The sequence below is a fragment of the Vulpes lagopus genome, chromosome 2, assembly GCF_018345385.1.
Source record: "Vulpes lagopus strain Blue_001 chromosome 2, ASM1834538v1, whole genome shotgun sequence".
Classification (NCBI taxonomy): domain Eukaryota; kingdom Metazoa; phylum Chordata; class Mammalia; order Carnivora; family Canidae; genus Vulpes; species Vulpes lagopus.
The window spans coordinates 114,089,142-114,108,828 of NC_054825.1; the positions used below are offsets into that span (position 1 = coordinate 114,089,142).

General features: G+C 41.8%; 1 protein-coding gene and 1 pseudogene across 1 annotated transcript; both read right to left on the reverse strand.

Annotated features, from left to right (window-relative positions):
* Nucleotides 1-7,314: 7,314 nt before the first annotated feature.
* LOC121477989 lies at nt 7,315-13,812 on the reverse strand (annotated as a pseudogene).
* A 3,183-nt stretch (nt 13,813-16,995) lies between these two features.
* Nucleotides 16,996-18,340, reverse strand: LOC121485190 (60S ribosomal protein L31-like). The gene has a single exon (XM_041745281.1). It carries the CDS (start codon nt 18,110-18,112, stop codon nt 17,732-17,734), a length of 381 nt encoding a protein of 126 aa, XP_041601215.1. The 5' UTR covers nt 18,113-18,340; the 3' UTR covers nt 16,996-17,731.
* Between the last annotated feature and the right edge of the window lie 1,347 nt (nt 18,341-19,687).

Sequence of the window (19,687 nt, forward strand, 5' to 3'; positions counted from 1 at the left end):
TTGGCAAAACTCACTGAGTAGTTTCTTCTGTCTTTTGGTCTGTGCTGAGAAGAAGTCAGTTTCTGCAGCTTATGTAGCTTACTGGCAAAGATAACACTTTTCCAGCAGCGTTTCAGCTAGATATCTGCTTTATGCTGTAACGCCAATCAGCTACTGACATTTCTCAGGAAATAACTGAGAAATCATGCAATCCACTACATAGTCTAAATATTTAATTTTTGGTCATCTATTTTAATCGGTTCAGACTCTATTAAATAAGACACATCACCATGTGAAGAATAAAGGTCCAAGTTGCATCAGGACTTTCTTGTTTTTCTTGGCTGTATAGTTCCCCCCTCTGTGTTGGAGGTTGCTTTTTTGGTTTTGGATTTTTTTTTCCCTAAGTTATAAACATGCATGATTGAAAAAGTAAAATATTATTAAAAAGGCTTGTATTTTTAAACATTTCCTGCCCACTCCTTTCACACTCCAGATTCGTGCTTTCCAGAAGTCACCAATTTCTGATTGTTTTAGCTGTGGCATCCATCATGCCCTTGTTTGTGATAAGGTCCAAAACTTGTTACCAAGAGGATTTAGCTCTCTTATCCACCTCCCCTCTCTCCACACCTGTTTCATTCACCCCCAGCCTTCTAACAGAGCTATCATAGTTTTTGGTTAAGTCAGTATTCAGTATTTAAATGCTATAACTATGGTAAGTAGGCCTTGCAGGTTAGAGCACGTAGAGTACTATCTGACTTCCTTGCATGTAGAACTTTGGTTTACCCAAAGTTAATGGCTATTTCTTTTTTTAATTTGCTCGGTTGTTAAGCAATTTCATTTTATCCCCAAACTTTTCCAATAAGAGTGGAAATCAGACTCTGTTCAACACCTCCATGTAATCGGGCAGTTCTTTTTGTTCTTGGGGCCAGCCCTCCTCATATGTTGATTGTCCTCAGATCTCCTTTCCCCATAATTCTGAGGATTCTCTATGCCTTTTGCTGGCTAAATCTTCTGTTTCCTGGATCCCGTGCTTCCTTTTTCTTCATTAATATATCATTTCCGTGGAGCATCTCCTCTCTGAGATTTCTGAGGAAGAATGCACAAGCAGTAAACATCTTACCCCTTTGCATGTCTGAATAAAAAATGTTTATTCTCGGGACGCCTGGGTGGCTCAGCAGTTGAGGCTCAGGTCGTGATCCCGGGGTCCTGGGATCGAGTCCCGCATCAGGCTCCTCGCAGAGCCTGCTTCTCTCTCTGCCTATGTCTCTGCCTCTTTCTCTGTGTCTCTCATGAATAAAAAAGTAAAAATCTTTTTTAAAAATGTTTATTCTGTCCTTCACTTGATCTATCATTTAACCAACAAGTGTAGGCTGGAAATAACTTTTCCTCATAATTCTGAAGGCATGACTCCATGACTTCCTAAATGGTACTGAGTTTTCTCCCAGACAGAGCAATGTTAATCAGAGAAAGTTTCCATTCGCTTCGGTGACTTCAGTGGTGGGATGCTGCAGAGGGAGGTACTCAGTCAGCCTGGCTGCACGTGTTCTCAAGGCACGCAGGAAGGGGCCTAGAGGTCTCACTTACCCTCTGATTAAGTACAGCATCTCCACTCGCAGCTGTGCTGTGTCTTTAATCCAGAATCCCTCTTCTCAGTCTCCCCTGGGAGTCAAAGCCTCCTGTTCTGCTGGAGTCAAAATATGCTCTGCCTGCAGCGGTTCCACCTCCGGCTTCCAGCTGCATCCCCCCTGACGGAGGTACCTGCTGCCAATTCCCAAGCCTCGTTGCAGTTCTGCAGAGAAAACTGGCTTGTTTCCATTGATGGCAACCCCATTCTCTTGCTGGCTTGAATTTCAGCCTCCTGTTTAGTTACCATTCATCCATCTTCTCTCGGCTGCACAGTCTTGTTCTATTCCCCATCCATTCATTTGACAAAAAAAAAATTTTTGAGAACCCACTTAGTTCTAGGCACTGGTCTAGCACTTAGAATACTACGTTAATGAAATGAAGATCCTGCCTTCTTGACACTTATGTTCTAGGGATGGGTCTGACAACTTAGCATAATTCATAAGTACCTTACATGACCTATTAAAAGGTAATAAATAGGTACTGGTGTGTGAAATTGAGATTGAGAAGGGGAGGGTGCAGTGGTTTTTTTTTTTTTTTTTTGAAGGAGAGAATGGGGGAGAGAGGAGGAGGGAGAGGGAGAGAGGGAATCTCAAGCAGACTCAGACTCCTCCTGAGCACAGAGCCCAACTCAGGGCTCGATCCTAGGACCCTGAGATCATGACCTGAGCTGAAATCAAGGGTTGGCCGCTGAGCTGACGGAGCCACCCAGGTGCCCTAGGGAGGGTATAATTTTAAATAGGGTGGTCAGGGTAGGCTCTATCGAGGCCCTCAGTCCCATTCTCTTTTTTATTTTTAAAAATCCTTTTACTGAGCAGCTCAATAAAGCAGGTGGCTCAGCGGTTTAGTGCCGCCTTCAGCCCAGTGCGTGATCCTGGAGACCCGGGATCAAGTCCCACATTAGGCTCCTTGCATGGAGCCTGCTTCTCCCTCCGCCTGTGTCTCTGCCTCTGTCTCTCTCTGTGTGTCTCTCATGAATAAATAAATAAAATCTTTTTTAAAAATGTTTTTATTGTCAATTTAGTGGCATTTCAGGAAGGAACAGATATAAATTCATACTGAATGCAGTATGTTTAACTGGAAGCCCCACATCACTTTTCAAGTGAGTTGATAAGTAGGAATGACAATGACACACATTTACTGAGCACCTACTCTGTGCCAGGTACTCTTAGGAACTGGAGATTTGCCAGAGGACAACATAAAACCTGGTCCTCAGGTAGTTTACATTCTGATGTGAGTGGGTGAGGGGGAGAGGCGAATGACAACAACCACAATAAAATACAATATGTCAAGTAGTGATAAGTGTTATGGAGAACAAGCAAGGGGAGGGGATGAAAAGTGATGGTGAGCTGGTACTATTCTATAAAAAGCATTTCAGATGTGATACGTATGAGCAAACACTTAAAAGGAAGGAAGATTTCTGGGAGAAGTGCATTCCAGGTAGAGAGAACAGAAGTTACAAAGGCCCTGGTGTCAGCATTTGTTGTCATCAGTATGTGTTTGCTGTTTCAAAAATAGGAGGCCAGTGTGGCTGGAGTGGATTGGGAGAGGGGAGGATCCTGGGAAACAAGATCTGATCATACCTGCCCTCATAGGTTGTAGCAAAGACTCGGATTTTGAGGTGAGAAGTCAGCTGGAAGAATGGAGTGGCAGATATGAGACATGGCCAGCTGTGGGAGGAATTACTAGGGGCAGGTGAGTCCGGGAGCTTGTATATTTTCTAAACACCTGATTGGTCCTGGAATCAAGGCCTGGGCTCTGGCTGAAAATAGAGTTGTTGGTGCCTTCTTAAAGGTTAAATGGAAAGTCACCAGCTGTGTAAGGGGAGAAATGCATTCCAGGTAAATGGAACAGCAGAAAGAAACAGAAGTATGAAAAACCAAGTCTCGTTCAAGAATTCATCCAGATTGGCATTGTTGGCTCCTAGGGCATGAAATGGGGACTGGTTGAAGATAAGACTGGAATGTAAAGCTAGGAGAATTTTAAACAGGACTTTGTATAGCATCTTAAGGAATTTGGACGTTATTCTGCAGTAAAGGCTCCTCAGCCTTTTTCATGTTTTAGCATAACCGAGGGAGACCAACAATGCCCATTACTGAGCCAATATGGCAGTGATTTTCACCAGGTAGGATATGAGGATGGGGGGCTAAGAGGACTTGAAAGAAGGGAGGTGAAGATGTCACACATCTGTGTGTGTAGGTGTGTGTGGTTTCGAAAAATCCTCGAGGTGGCGCTGATATGCCCCTATTTCCCATAAACTCATTCTAGCAAGAGGATTCCCTCTAGTTGGAAATCACTGCAAGCAGTGCAGAGCCATTGAAGGATTTTCTTTTGAAATAATCAGAAATGTATTTTAGAAAGACAACTTGAGCTTCAACATAGAGGATGAACCCAGTGAGGAAGAGATAAGAAGCCATTTCCATAGTCTGTCTCCTTCCATAGGTAGGAAATAATCAGTTCCAAAACTAAGTCTAGAGAGGGAATATTTAAGGCACAGCTCAGAGGCAAAGCATGTGACCAAAGGAATGGTTTGTGGAAGTATGTAGATCAAAGATGATGAATCCAGGGGCCCTAAGGATGTATGTGCCTCTGAGTCCCATAGACTATAGAAGAGCACAGTTGCCTGCCATGCATCTGCCCCAATCCCCCCGACTGTCCCTTAATAAACTTTGGAAATTGTCTAAGTCTTCCTGCCCTTTCTATTTTCAGCCTGTGTGTTTCAGGGACTCCACGTTGATTGAAGTGGCTGGAGTAGAGGGTGTATAATGGAGGGTGGTGGAAAACAAGACTAGAAAGGTAATGCAGTAGAGGAGATGCCCCTTTTTCCCCTTAATTTTTTAATCTGACTTTTAAATAATAGTACCAATGGTATGGGATGGGCATTTTGATTAACTCAAGCAGTTGAAGTACCATCTGAATGGGAAGGCTGCTGCTTGTTCCTCATGCTGTGTCTAGAAGTTAGTTATGGGGCAATCTTCGTCATGGAAGGATCGTATGATTTTAGTGGTGGGTCCCAAAGGAAACGTTAATGATTTGGGATGGGCCTTTGAGGCTTTGGTTTAAGGGAAATTTTCTTTTGTCTTTCTTTTTTTAAGATTTTATTTATTTATTTGAGGTGGGGGCAGAGGGAGAGAGAGAAGTGGATGCCCCACTGAGCAGGGAGCCTGATGTGGGGCTTGATCCCAGGACCCCAGGATCATGACCTGAGCCAAAGGCAGATGCTTAACTGACTGAGCCACCCAGGTGCTCCTAAGGGAGTTTTTCTTAAGGTAAGAGCTTCTAAAAACATTTCAGTTAGCCCACACTTTCCAAATTAAACAATGAAAAGTAATTTTAGTATGTATTTAGGAATTATTTTCTGAACAACAACAAAAAAATTTCCATTGGTTTAGGCACCTTCGTTTTCTTTCAAAGGAAGTGTAATAACAGGAACTACCTTTTCTTTGTGAAGGGAACATCTTGTCAGTCTTCTCTACTTTTCACTTTTCAGGAAGTGTTGTTTACTACTTTTTAATCTTGTTCAGGGTAAGAGACAGCCAGGAAACAAATGAAATTTGTTGCCTTCCTGTGCAGACAATCTTGATTTCTTAGCTCCTTCATCCCACTCTCTAAGGAATTTGTTTTAATGACAGAGGGATGGATCCATGCCATTTATTAGAGTTCTGAGAATTCTTGGAGCACGGTATGTATTTAAAGCTCTGTTCCTGATAGAAAAAGGACCAAAAAAAGGAAAATGTGATTATTTTTGAAAAATGCATTTACAGAGCTTGTTATCAAAGTTGAAACACAAATTGCAATAACAACTCACAACATTACTGTTATTGAAGACTGCCCTTGGGTAGCTGACACTTAGAATGAGAAAACAAAACTCACTACTCTGACTTCCCCACCAGACCACACTCCTTGAGGGCGGGGATTGGGCCTCCTGCTCGTTGTATGTACATGATTCTTGCACAGTGCCTGGCACCTACGTGGTACTCAAAAAACACTTGACCAACTGCCAGACTGAACACATGAATGGAGCACAGACAACCGTGTCTCAGAGGACCTTCCCCTGGACAGCTCCAGCCTGTATGGTGAGCTCACGTCATAGACCTCCCACGTAGCTGTGAACTTTGGCCCTGAGAGATGCTCCCACTGGATCCTAACACTGTTTCTTTTGTTTTGTTTTGTTTTTGTTTTTATTGAAGTTCGATTTGCCAACATTTAGTATAACACCCAGTGCTCATCCTAGCACTGTTTCAGCACTGCCATCTCTGGGCTACGTGGTGGTTCGAAAAGTCCACCTCCAGGACAGGGCGCAGGAGAAAGACAGAGGTTAACAGGGCGCCCATGCAGCTGCTCGAGGCTGTTATACACGCGGTGGTCCCCAGTGGGGCAGAAAGCCCCGATGCCAAATCGAAGCCCAACTTAAAATAACACAACGTTTGTGTGGGATGCTGTAAACCACCAGTAGTCAACAGACTGTTGCTAAGCTTCAGTAATTGCCCAGGAGAATGCCTTTCGAGTTCACAACGTTGTGCAATTCCAGCAAGCGAGGCCAGGCCAGTGCAGCTGAGTCGCTGCGGCACCACGGGGGGGGGACAGTGCGGCGGGGGAGGGCACCTACCAGTTCATCCCACTTCCCAAGAAAACCTGGCGAGAGGAGTAGCTGGGATAAGTTACTACATGTTTCCTCTCCTAGAGTTTCTGTCTTGCTTAGTGGATGTTTTAAAAGTCTCGTAGATGATGAGAGGACCTTTGTGAATTCACTGCTTCAGCGAGGTCATTTTTCACTTAAAATAATAATAATAATAATAATAATAATAATAACAACAACAACAACTTGGGTGCCAGAGGAAGAAAAAGGGAATGAAGGATGGATGACAAAATAAGTTCTGTTTTTGAAATAGACTACAAAGAGCCCCTGTGGGAGGCTTATTTTATAAAATGTGTAACAACTGATGAACACGCTGCCCTGTCCATATTTACACCATTATTATGTTAAAGCATACTGGCTAGCAGTGGTAATAATAGCCATCTTACTGAGACCCAGAGAGCAAGAATTTTGCACCCATCTGCACACCAATGCAGTAAGGATATAAGTAAGGAAGATACAAGTTACAGCCCATTATATGAATTTGGAAACGAGGCTCAGAGAGGTTAAGAAATGGGACTAGAGATACCCAGCAATTATTATGGGCTACTTCATGAAGCGCAAAATACAAGGTTTTAATATTTGCTTTTAATTATTTGAAATGTTTAAAATGCCACATTCCAATAATTGAAACTATTGAGTTGTGAGCATCATCATGTCAAAACTATTAAAGTCTCACTGCAATTTTTACCTTCAACCTTGTGAAGCTGCAAAGAGCAAGCAAAAAATGTTTTTGTCAAAGCAGACTTTAAAAAATAACATAGACTAAAAGACATCCCCGTGTTTTATTTTATCTTGAAATGACGGCTCTATTTTCCTGTAAACAGTTCAAAGGAAGCTTAATATAAAAGAAAAAAGAAATGCACAAAAGAGAGAGAAAATTGGGGGTTCAAAAGAAACCTAAGTGTCACTAGAAGCCTGATTGAAGAATTCACATTTTTAGATGGGAAAGTGCAATGCAGATTTCTCCAGAGAGCAGTTTTTAAAGACTTTTGGCAGGTTAAGTTTTAAAGCTAGCTTGGGGGACTTATTTCCCAGGCTTACAGTAATTTAGGGGAGGGGTCACAGTGCTAGGTTTAGGGTGTGGTACAGTGGTCACTGCCCAGGGCCTTGCAACAGATTTTGCTGTCACACAACACAAGGTAAGAGAGAGTGAGACAACAAAAAGTAATCAAGGTGCCAACCAACTCTTACGGATGGAACATTCCTCACATAGGTCCAAAACGTATAAACATAGCCCAGGTTTGGGGTAGAGGTGTCCCAAACTGTCAGCCAGTGGCACAGCCTTAGCAGCTCCCCAAAGCCTTGACGTTCTTGTCGAGTGAAGCCAGCATGCTGTCTGTTTCCCTTGGGGTAGAGAAGGTGGATTTCTTCATGGGCCACACTGAGGTCCCCACATAGCCCAAGGGACGTATGGGAAGCCAAGCCCTTCAGGAACTTGCAAAAGGCTCCATCCCAGCACTGCTGGCTACCAGGCACCCCAGTCTTCCACCCGTGTTAGGTACATAGGCTGTTTCCAGAACAAATTCAGTCACTCGGCCTTCCAGATCATGTCCCTTGTCCCCAGTGCCATAGGACACTTTGAGTGGGCACAGGTGGGACAGCAGGCCCACGCCCCTGCACCCTTCTTTGTCTGAACGTACTGACCGGTACTGATGGGATAGTTCAGGCAGCTCCTGAGGTTCAGCTGATAGTTTGTTCTCTGAACATTCGGTCTCTTCTCTCTGGGGCTTCTTCCTACACTTCAGCTAAACTCTTCCTCTTAATCCAGGCTCGAAGCCCATCCGCATTCCAGGAGCAGATCATGAGTGAGGCTGATTTACCACTGGGGGAGGTTTTCTCATCTGGGGGTGAGGGGGTCCTCATACAGGACTGGCCTCTCTCCTGCTGATTCTTTTTCATTTTTCTTTGCTCCTGCCTGACTCTTCTGGGCTTCTGGCTCAATCGTGGGCTCTTTCTCATCTTTCACCACTGCTCCCTTTTACCTGTGCTTTGGCGTCGCTGTGACGAATGCCTTTCTGAACCTGTACCACGTTGCCCACTGAAGCAGTATTTTTACTGTGTTACCCCCCTTGGGTCCCAGCCTGCCTCCTCTTCTAAAAAGACATCCCCGTGTTTTAGGAATTACAACTATTTGTCATAATTTAAGATCTCGCAGCACAGCTTACAGAGAGCATATGATATATACCATCAGTGCAAAATCAGACTTCAGCGTTCTGTTTCTGGTCTCATCTTATATCCAAACTGTGAGTCACTTTGATTCTTATGAAGTAGAAATGCCTCATAAACATAACAGCAAATTAGTTACTGATTTCTTCATATTCATCTCTTAACTAAGAGTTATTACGTGAACTTTGCTCTTATTCATAACCGCTTGTGGTTTTTCAGGTGGTTGAAATGAATGAAGTCATTGTAAAACTAGAATGCTTTAAATTGGCTGGCTAATACTTTATATAAAGTAAGCCTACTTTGTCACCCTCCTAAAGAAGACAAAGTTTTGTCTGAAATAATCGTTAATGGGTGTGGAGAACATTCAGTGTAAGAGAGGCTAGAAAATATTTCAGAATCAGTGCCATCTTTCAGATAGCCAGTCACCTGTCACTCACACTGCTTTTTAAATCCCAGCATTCTATGGAAGGAACAAATGGAACAGTTCTTTTATTTTGTTTTGTCTTCTATTTTGGAAGATTTAAACAATTCTTTGTTTTTCCCTTTTGATTCAATTTTGTCACTCTTTGCTTGAATGTATATATTTTTGGAGATCACGCCTATTTCCTTCTAGAACTAGAATTGTGTTTTACAAAATGATAGAGTTGAAAGGGACTCTGAAGATGATCTAGCCCAATCCTCTCATTTCACAGTGGAAGAAGCACCCTGTTTGGCATTTCTTCACTTTAGTGCACATGAAGGCGTCACCAAAATCAACGTTGCCTGCTTGAACATTTCCACTGCAAGCTGCACCCTGTCCTAGGTTGGGAAATAAAGAAACAGGGATGAAAACAAGTTTATGATGCCATCAATCCAACTGTTGGATTGTTCTCCCCCCAAATAATTTCAAGTAAGTTGCAGACTTAAATTCTTGAACTATATTCATTTATTTCACTGAATACAGATGGCTGGTAATTTGTTTACTGACCTTTCTTTGATTCTCTGCTAGATGATCTGAGTCAAGTGTTAACACCCCAGAGCACAATAACCTATTACGGCAGTGAATTAGCGCCCTCTAGCACATTTCTGAGTAATGACTGCTAAAAAATCTTAGAAAATGTAACTGAAACTGCGCGGGGGTCTTTACACTATCTCACTTTAATTCTCACAAAAGTTGTATGGCATCAATTGAGACAACTGTGTAAGGAGAGAAAGCTAATACACAATGTGGTGAGGGCTACTTCAGGAGTGAGAAGAGCTGTGGGCGGGGACTGACTGACTTTATTGAGTGACACTGTGATGACAGTAGGAGTGTGACACTCTTTCTAATCTCCACCCCCCCCCCCTTAGTAGGAGAGACGGAATTCTGGAAAGGAATGTTGCAAGAGGCACCTTAAAAACTACTACCGAGTTACTATCTTCTTTAATAGTGTGGGAGGAGGGAAACAGGACCACTGACTCTGGTTGGGGTTTTGAGGATAGTATCAATGAAGAGAGGACCTTGGACTATTAAAGGAGGAGAGTAGTTTTCCAGGTGAAGAACAGGGAAATGTCATTCGAAGCAGCAACATGAGGGGCACCTGGGTGGCTCATTTGGTGAAGCATCTGCCTCCAGCTCAGGTCATGATCCCGGGGTCCTGGGATAGAGGCCCGCCTGCATCGGGCTCCCTGCTCAGCAAGGAGTCTGCTTCTCCCTCTCCCTCTTCTGCTCCCCCTGCTTTTGTCAAATAAATAAATAAAATCTTAAAAAAAAAAAAACAAAGCAGCAATACAAGCAAATGAAAAGACACAACTGAAGTGAAGGACACTCTGATACATAAGAATGGGTAATGTACGGGGTCAGTCCTTTTGGAAACTGAGGTATATGGGATGGAGTGGACAGAGGTGACTGAAGCAGGACTGGGAAGAGCTTTCGTGTCAACACGGGGAATATGAAATTTATCCTCTTGACGATGGGCGTTTTCAACTGGAAAATAATGTGATTGGATTTCTTTCTTTTCCTGCCTTACACATTGAAGAATATAACCCATGGTCAGAAAACTACTAAAACAAATATACTGTATAAAGCATCATTCTAAAGCAAACACTTCTGTATCCCTCATCCTGGAATAGAAATATAACATTGCGAACACCTACCCCTTCTCCCAATCCCAATTGTAACCCCATTCAAGCCCCAAAGGTAATAATCACCATCTTTGTGATTCTTCACCACTACTTTGTTTTTCTTTACTGTTTCACTGCTTGCATTTACTTCCACAGAAAACAAAATTTCATCTTAACTGATTGTGAAGTTTTTATAGTTGGAATCATACTTAAAATCTTCTTTGTGTTTGCTCCACATAATGTTTCTAAGACTCATCCTGGTTGGTTGGTGCTGTAGCAGCCATTTATGTACTTCAGCGGCTGAATAGCATTCTCCCATCTGAGTGTTTTGCAATTTCTTTTGTGTGATGCTGTCGGATATTTGTTCTTTGACTTCTTTAAGCCAGTTCTTGCCTAACATGAACAATATTGCCATGGGCTTTTGTACTTTGTATCCTATTCACATGGGCAGAATGGTTTCTCCAGCTTATTCAGATTTCTTCCAGGAAGCTAACTCAGACAGGACTGTGTGGCATCCACCAGAGGAGAGTGAGGTAATAATGACCCGGTCTGTTTTCAGCGAGGGTGGAGAAGAGGTCTGATATGAGGGACAGTCCTGAGGCAGCATCGAGCTGCACAGGAAATGGAGTGGCACACACAGGGGACCCTAAGTTTTCTAGCTTAAAAGACTGACATCCTTAAGGGACATCAAAATGCTGGAGGAGAAATATGTTTTAGGGAGGAAATAAGCTCTTTTTGGGGTTTGAGGTGGCTGCTGGACATATGAGCAAAAATGTCTGCTAGGCAACTAAAAAAGCCTCTTGAGAACTTAGGAGGGGAGGGGCTGGAGGTAGAGATGTAGAAGTGGTAATATATGGTTGGTTGTCAAAGACACAGGAAAAGAGAACAGTCATTGACAGCACTTTCTGAGCACTTACCATGTGCCAGGCACTATTCCAAGAATGTTACAGCTATCTCAAGAAATGCAAGTGGGGCAGCCCGGGGGGCTCAGTGGTTTAGTGCTGCCTTCAGCCCAGGGTGTGATTCTGGAGACCCAAGATCAAGTCCCACATCGGGCTCCCTGCATGGGGCCTGCTTCTCCCTCTGCCTGTATCTCTGCCCCTCTCTCTCTCTCTCTCTCTCTCTCTCTCTCTCTGTGTGTGTGTGTGTGTGTGTGTGTGTGTGTGTGTGTCTCATGAATAAATAAATAAAATCTTTTTAAAAATTTAAAAAAAAGAAATGCAAGTGTGGGTGAGGATGTGAAGAAAAAGGAACCCTCGTACACTGTTGGCAGGAATGCAAATTGGTGCAGCCACTGTGAAAAACAGTGTGGAGGTTCCTCAAAAAGTTAAAATAGAACTACCCTATGATCCAGTAATAGAACAACTAAGTATTTACTCAAAGAATATGAAAACACTAATTCCAAGGGATACATGCACCCCTATGCTTATGGAAGCATTATTTACAATAGCTAAACTATGGAAGCAGCCCCCTGACGGATGGATGGATAAAGAAGAGGTAATATATACACACAACGGAGTATTATTCAGCCATAAAAAAGAATGAAATCTTGCCATTTGCAACAACATGACTGGAGTTAGAGAGTATAATGCTAAGCAACATAAGTCAGCAAAAGACAAATACCATATGATTTCACTCATGCATGAAATTTAAGAAAGAAAACATATGAACAAAGGAAAAAAGAGCAAGTGAGACAGAAACCAAGAAAGAGACTCAGTTAAGAGAGAACCAGCTGAGGGTTACCAGAGGGGAAGGGGGTCGGGGGATGGGGAAAATAGGTGACAGGGATTAAGAGTACACTGCCAAGCACTGAGCAATGTATAGAATTGTTGAGTCACTATATTGTATGCCTGAAACTAATAGAACACTGTATGTTTACTGGGATTAAAATTAAAACTTAATAAAATAAAAAAAAGAATGTCATATGTATCAACTCATTCAATCTTCACAACAACCCAAGGAGGCACATAATACTGTTATTTTCATTTTACAGATGAAAAAACTGAGGCACAGAGAGGTCAAAAGCTTGCCCAAGGTCACACATCTAGCCAGTGGTGGCCCCAAGAGGAGATTATGCAAGTAGTGTATGTGGAAAGAATTGAGTTTTAGTGAGTACCAATATCAATGGTTCTGAAGAGGAACCTGGGAAGGACATTTAGATGAACAGTCACCAAGTTAGGAGGAGAGCCGCAAGAGTGTCATTAATAGTCAAACTTAAGTTACCTTGAGAAGTTAAGTTAGGTGCCTGGCACTCCTGGAGGTAGAGTGCCAAAGTGGAGTCATAATACCCAAGCTTGAGACCAGGTGTCAACAAAACCTATTCCTGCTTGGCTCACTGCTTCCAAGAAAGGAAGTGAAACGTCTTTAAGGAATCTAACAATAAAATATTGAAAAAAAAATTGGTTGCTGTCTACAGCTACAGTAAAAAGAAAAATCCCTCCCTTGAGAAATTCAGTGATGTATGGCAGAGGAAGATGGTGGAGAAATGGGGCTGGTAGTGGGGAAGATGAGTTCTGTATACCAGACAACTCTGCTGAGTAAACAAGCTGAGCTGGGCAGGAAGGAGGAAGTTGTGGGAGAATCACTACTCTGCCAGCACCTGCAGCTCTGTCATCCCCCCACCGTGGCTTGGTGACTCTGACAAAACTGAGTGGGAGTAGCTGTCCAGAGGGCCCTTCAACTGTACCTGGAACCTGTCCCATGGCCCTATGTTCTCCATGGTGTTGTCCTCCTCCTCCCTGGGTAGATTTACCTACTGTTTGTCACAATTCAAGATGCTTAGGCAGGCATCTGTAAAAGGGTTCAAATTCTGAGCTAAACAAAGTAGACATGGTGCTGGCTCTGCAGTAAGAGAAGAGAATATCCAAGTCAGATTCTCATTCATTCATTGACTCATTCATTGATTCACTCATTATATCCATGAAAATTTATTGAACACCTATAACATCCTGGGCACTATGCTAAGAACTGTGTAACCAAAAAGGAATTAAATCAAGCATGATCCTTGCCTTCATGAAACACATAATCTAGTTGCATAGATGAAAAAACAGTAAGTAGCAAATAAAAGATTATAAAACTGTCATATGTAATAAGGAAACAAATAGAAGGCTAAAAAGATTAAGGGGTGAATAGGGGAATTTAGAAAAACTGATCCTACAACACACGGTAGACTTCACATGCTTGCGCTTGTCCAGTTCTCTTTCACCATTTCCCTTGCAATTTGATGGAGTCTTGTGACTAGTTTGGACCAAATATTGGTATCTGCTGCAGGACGGTTCTATGATAAAAAATAATCTATCATCTTTCCCACAATCTGCCCCCATTTCTCCGCTATCTTCCCATACCCACATATAAGGGGATGAATTAAGGGAGGGATTTTTCTTTTTACTTTAGCTGTAGACAACAACCAAAAGGAAATAACTTTTTCTGTGCTTTATTATTAGTTTTCTTAAAGAAGTTTCACTTCCTTTCCTAAAATATGTGACATTAGCTTAGCAGTCTACTGGTGAGCAGCATGGAAACTGATAATGGAGGGCTAGAAACACTGCAATTCTTACCTGGCTACTAATAAAACTAACTCCTGCATTAATTTGGAAAGATTATGTGGCTAAAGAAAATGTGACCTGAGGGGAAAAAATTAGAAAACAATGTTTCTAGCGCGTATTGGTTGCTGCTGGCTATGTTTTGGCAAGGCTTTATAAGCTCAAAAAGGAATTGGTTGATTTGTAAGCAGAAATGAAAAGGAATAGAGATATTTCAGAAAAGTAAGGACTTGGAAAATTGGAAAACCTGACAGGTTTTAGACTCCAAACTCTAAGAGAGAATTTGGGGTAACCTTGAAAAAGTCCATTAAAATAAATCCGGGGCAGCCCTGGTGGCTCAGCGGTTTAGCGCTGCCTTCAACCCAGGGTGTGATCCTGGGGACCCGGAATCAAGTCCCAGGTCGGGCTCCAGGCATGGAGCCTGTTTCTCCCTCTGCCTGTGTCTCTGCCTCTCTCTCTCGCTCTCTCTCTGATGAATGAATAAATAAAATCTTAAAAAATAAAATAAAATAAATCCGTAGAAAGGCCAAATTAAAAGTATGGCTTCTACACCTATTGGTAATACCTCTCAGTAAGTTCAAGAACTTTAGGGCAAAGATAAAAGTAAGGAATCCAATTGGTAAAGAGCCACAGAAAGCTCAAAATAAAGGTGTAGGTTTCCCACAGAAAACTATAATCTCATGTTTACTCAGGGTACCCGCTGTACTGGCAAGAGAGAAAGACAGATAGAAACAAATTAGTGGGGAGAGAGAATGGGGCAAGAAAGCAAAAGCATGTAGTAGATCTGGGAGCCATGTTTTAAAAAGAACCATAACAGTTTTAGCAAATATAGTTTACTGAAATCAGAGACAAGCAGCTTACTAAATAACTTTGGGAGAGATTTATAGTCAAAGGAACCATAAACCCAACTGGACTTGTAGCCTTCCCACATTGTACAAGTAGCACATGAACCTTACACTACCCAGACTCTAGACTGTGAGCTCCAGGTTTGGACTTCATGTTTGTTTCTTTTGGGAAGAAGTTTGGTGTGTTCTGCAGTGGGAACAAGAGTGAAACAAAAGAGTGGCCTATAGTAGAACTAATGACCATTCTTTTCTTTCTTTCTGGCAAATGGAAAGATTACATGTCCTTGTTCCCTTGTAGTAAGATGGACCAAGAGACTGTGCTGAAGCATTTAAGAGCTACCGGGAGACCCCCACCCCCAGGAGCTAAGGATCTCACTGGGTGCCTCTTTTATAAGAGCACTAATACCACTTAGGAGGACTCTACCCTCAAGACATAGGCACCTCAGAATGGCCCCACTTACTAATATTATCTTCACTTTGGGGGGGGGGTTAGAGTTTCAACATATGAATTTGGAGGGGACATATTCTGACCACAGCACTGTCTGTAATGAATGAGAAGAAGGAATAGAAAAGGACCCGAGACAGGAAGTCATGGAATTATCCAGACCTTCCCAAGACGCAAATGTTGCCTAGGAGAAGAATGTAGACACAGAGATGATGATCTATAGGTTCATCATTGAAAAGCAATCCCTAAAGAGGGGAGAGTTACTTCCTAAAGGAGCAGGGTGTGGAGCCCCCAGAGCTGGAGCAAGGAGAATATGGGGCTCTTAGGAAGGCCAAGACTCTATCTATAAGACAGTGGTGTCCCCCTGGCCTGGTTTTCTAGTTGCCCTGAAGATTACTTGTCAGTGTATATAGGTGAAAAGCCATTTCAATTCACTAATGAATTCCCAAAGTGCTTTCTAATATCTGCCCCCCACTCCCTCCTCCTCCTATAAGAAAAGACCAATAACACTTTAAAGGTATTTCCTTTCTTTTCTTACTGTTCTTGTATAATTTGACAATAGCCCCTCAGGAAAGGGATCCTGGGATAAATCAGAATTCTGTCTACTAGGAGTCACCTCCCCTTCCCTAACACTCTGTGGCTCAGTCAGGAGCAGTTCCCAGCCTACATTAAACAATATCTTAACTCACCCAAATGCTATTGGTTTTCTGGATTTTCTCCCATACATAGATGGCTTTTAATGAAGCTAGACCAAAACAGGTAACTTCTGTAAACTCGGGAAAAACTAGTCTGGATCAACATTTAAAAGAAGTGATGGCGATTTCTAAACAGCTGGAAGCTGAAGGTCCTGCTGTCCTTCTTCAGAAGCTCCACTACCTAACCATTCAACCACCTCCATTCTTCTCCACCTGCCTTTCGTCTCTGCTTTGTTCCTATGCCATTATGGGTACCTAGAAGACCCTACAGAGCACAGTTGAAGCCCTCTCTGAAGCAAGCAGAGGCTTCTTACATCTCATTTCCCTCAAGCTTGGATAAATGCCACCCAATCCCACCTTTCCATCTGGTCTTTTTTCTCCTTCTCCTCCTACTGCTTTTTTGCCATCTTCCAGTTCTCAAACACTGCTTATCTTCTATATCCTTCAAACACAGTCGGTTTCTTCCTTGGACTTACTACTTTTGGCAAGAAGAGGTGAATTATTGGCATTCCAGGTTCAAGGATCAACCCTTAGTATAAGCTCTGTGTGCACAGAAGGAAGGACAAACAAGAGCCTGTGAAATTACCTCTTCCTGCACTTGCTCTTCAGAGATTCTCCGTTAGATCAAAACATTTCATGTTAGCATTTCTTTTTTTTTTTTCAAAGATTTTATTTATTTAATAGAGAGAGAGAGAGAGACAGAGACAGAGACAGAGACAGAGATAGAGGCAGAGAGAGAAGCAGGCTCCATGCAGGGAGCCTGACGTGGGACTGGATCCCGGGTCTCCAGGATCACGCCCTGGGCTGTAGGTGGCGCTAAACCGCCGAGCCACCTGGGCTGCCCTCATGTTAGCATTTCTTTTTTTTTTTTTTTTTTTTTTTTTTTATGTTAGCATTTCTTAATTGTAGAAGGAACACATGCAGGTTAAAAAAAAAAAAAAAAAGACAAACACTAAAGAAAGATAAGTAAGTCTCTCACCCTGCCTTCATTCACAACCTTCAGCCTTACTTCTCAGAGGTAAATATTTGACAGTATTTTTTTAATCCTGCAGAATATCATACACATCAGCAAGGGACATACATATATTTTCTTTTTCTTTTCTTTTTTTTACACGAATGTACGACATGCAATGTTTTTATCTTTTCCAATTAACATGTCAACTCTGTCTTTTCACTCATATCAGCACATACAGATCTACCTCAATCATAGGCACCTACTTTGTATTCTATTGCATAGATGTGAATGTTTTAAATATGCAGATCTTTCATGTGATATATTCCTTTTAAATGTTATTTCATTTATGTATTTTAAATAATCTCTACACCCACTGTGGGGCTTGAACTCATACCCCCCAAGATCAAGAGTTGCATGCTCTACCAACTGAGCCAGTCAGGCGCTCCTCATGCGATAAATTGTTTTAGGGAGATTTTTCCTTTATTCCTTTAATCTTCTTTGCTATTTATTATTATTATCATCCTTGGAAATCCAAATCTTTGATCATAGTTCACAAACTAGTAAACTGAATTTAACAGCAGGGGAACTGGGCTTGTGATGAAGCAAAGTATAAGTAAGCGGCCATTGACAATGAAGCTCTAGCACACATTAAAATCACCTGTGAAATAATTTGAGTCAATGGAAAAACATTATGTAATTTACCAAAATTCCTAATAGACTTTTTTTTGGCAGTTTTAGACCTTTATTTGACAATCAACAATTAGTTCTCATCCACATTAACTGCCTGTAGATTTTTGAAGGTGGTGACAGGTACATGGGTAACCAACATATAGGGCTTGTTTGGTGAATATTCATCAACATTATGTTTTCTGGACAACTGCACATGGATACGGTATGGAACATTCCTTATTCCTTTGGCCCAGAGAGTGTGGTTGAGCCTGGTGTCAATGCACACATCTGGAGTTCCCATCTCCTTCACAGCAAATTTCCAGATCTCTTTGAGTGCCTGAGGGGCACGCTTCTTGAAATCCATGCGATGGATGCACTTGTGAATGTTGATGGTGTATTCTCTAGTCACTACCTCATTGATGGCAGAATGTCCCTTCTTCTTCTCCTCACCACCTTTCTTTGTGGGAGCCATTCTGCTGGGTCCTGGTTGAAAAGGAGGCTAGACCTGACTTTTAAGAGCCATAGAAGGATGGACACCTGGGTGGCTCAGTCTGTTGAGTATCTGACGCTTGATTTTAGCTTGGGGTCATGATCACAGGGTCATGGAATTGAGTCCCATGTTGGGCTCCACATTCAGCACAGAGTCTGCTCAAGATTTTCTCTATCTCGGGGCAGCCCTGGTGGCTCAGCGGTTTAGTGCCGCCTTCGGCCCAGGGTGTGATCCTGGAGACCCGGGATCGAGTCCCGCGTCGGGCTCCCTGCATGGAGCCTGCTTCTCCCTCTGCCTCTCTCTCTTTCTGTGTCTCATGAGTAAATAAACAAAATATTTTTTTTAAAAAAAGATTTTTCTCTCTACCCCCTATACCCTCTGCTTATACTCTCTCTTTCTCTAAAAAAAGAAAAGAAAAAAAAAAGGAGCCATAGAAGGAAAACTAGAACCTTTTATAGACTTACGGTGTCAGATGATGATGACGATGATGACAACAGTAATGACAGCAAAGACTGGCCATATCTAGGTTCTCAGGGTTAAAATAATCATCTTTTGTTTAAAAAAAAATAGTGTGTGAATCAGTGAATATTTAAAATTTTGTGATAGGTTTGGAAAATTCATGCTAAGAAAAGGGGAAAATAATCTGTAAAAAGGTCACTTGAAATGTAATGGGATTGCCATTTTAACAAATGACATTCCTGTGTCTGGGAAAGTGTCTGATCTTTCCCTCCTTCTGCTCTATATTTCCATTGAAAGAACTTTTATAAACATTCAAAAATCTTAAGATAATAACAGGTTCAGATTTTCAAATACATAACATAAACAATATGTCCATAAATTATAATGCACAGAAAAGTATTCTTTAAGATTAAGAATGTCAGATCTAAATTTACTTGTTATTTTTGGCACCTAAAGTTGTGCCTTGCACATGGTGGATATTTAAAATACCCATGAATTTTTATTTGATTCTCATGGGTGGGTCTTGAGACCAGGATCAACACTTTGTTAGAATCTAGAAGTCACATTCCAAGCAGGGTCATACCATTAGTCTGAGTTCTCAAAAATGTTTGAAAACTAGCTCACTTGAAAACAACTACAAGGACCTCTTAGATTCACAGTGTGGAATTCTTTCAAGAGTTTCTTTTCTAAGAATTTTTTTGTGGTTTCTGAACCCCATTCCTGACAATGATGATGATAGTGCCAAGAAACAAAGTACTACAGTTAAAACAAAATCCATAACTATTGGTTTTCCAATGTGCTTACCATGAGAATCTTTCACTCATTTTATAAAAGCTAAAGTAAATTGGTGTTAAATTATAGATTTTCAAAAGCTAAAGTAAATTGGTGTTAAATTATAGATTTTCAAAAGTGTAAAAGTCTTTCAAATATTACTTGGTCTACTCTCAAGAGAAAATTCTTGAATCCTGTCCCCACCATTAGTATATTACTCTATTGCCACGGAGCACTGAACTTCTCAGCAATGTCTTCTCCAAACAGAGCCAGGTATAGAGGACTGAGCAATCTTCAATAGACTCAGAACTAGAACCATCCACTGCT

What these genes read in the sequence shown, in the direction of transcription:
- LOC121485190 (XM_041745281.1), bottom strand. Translation starts at nt 18,112, where the DNA reads ATGGCTCCCACAAAGAAAGGTGGTGAGGAGAAGAAGAAGGGACATTCT.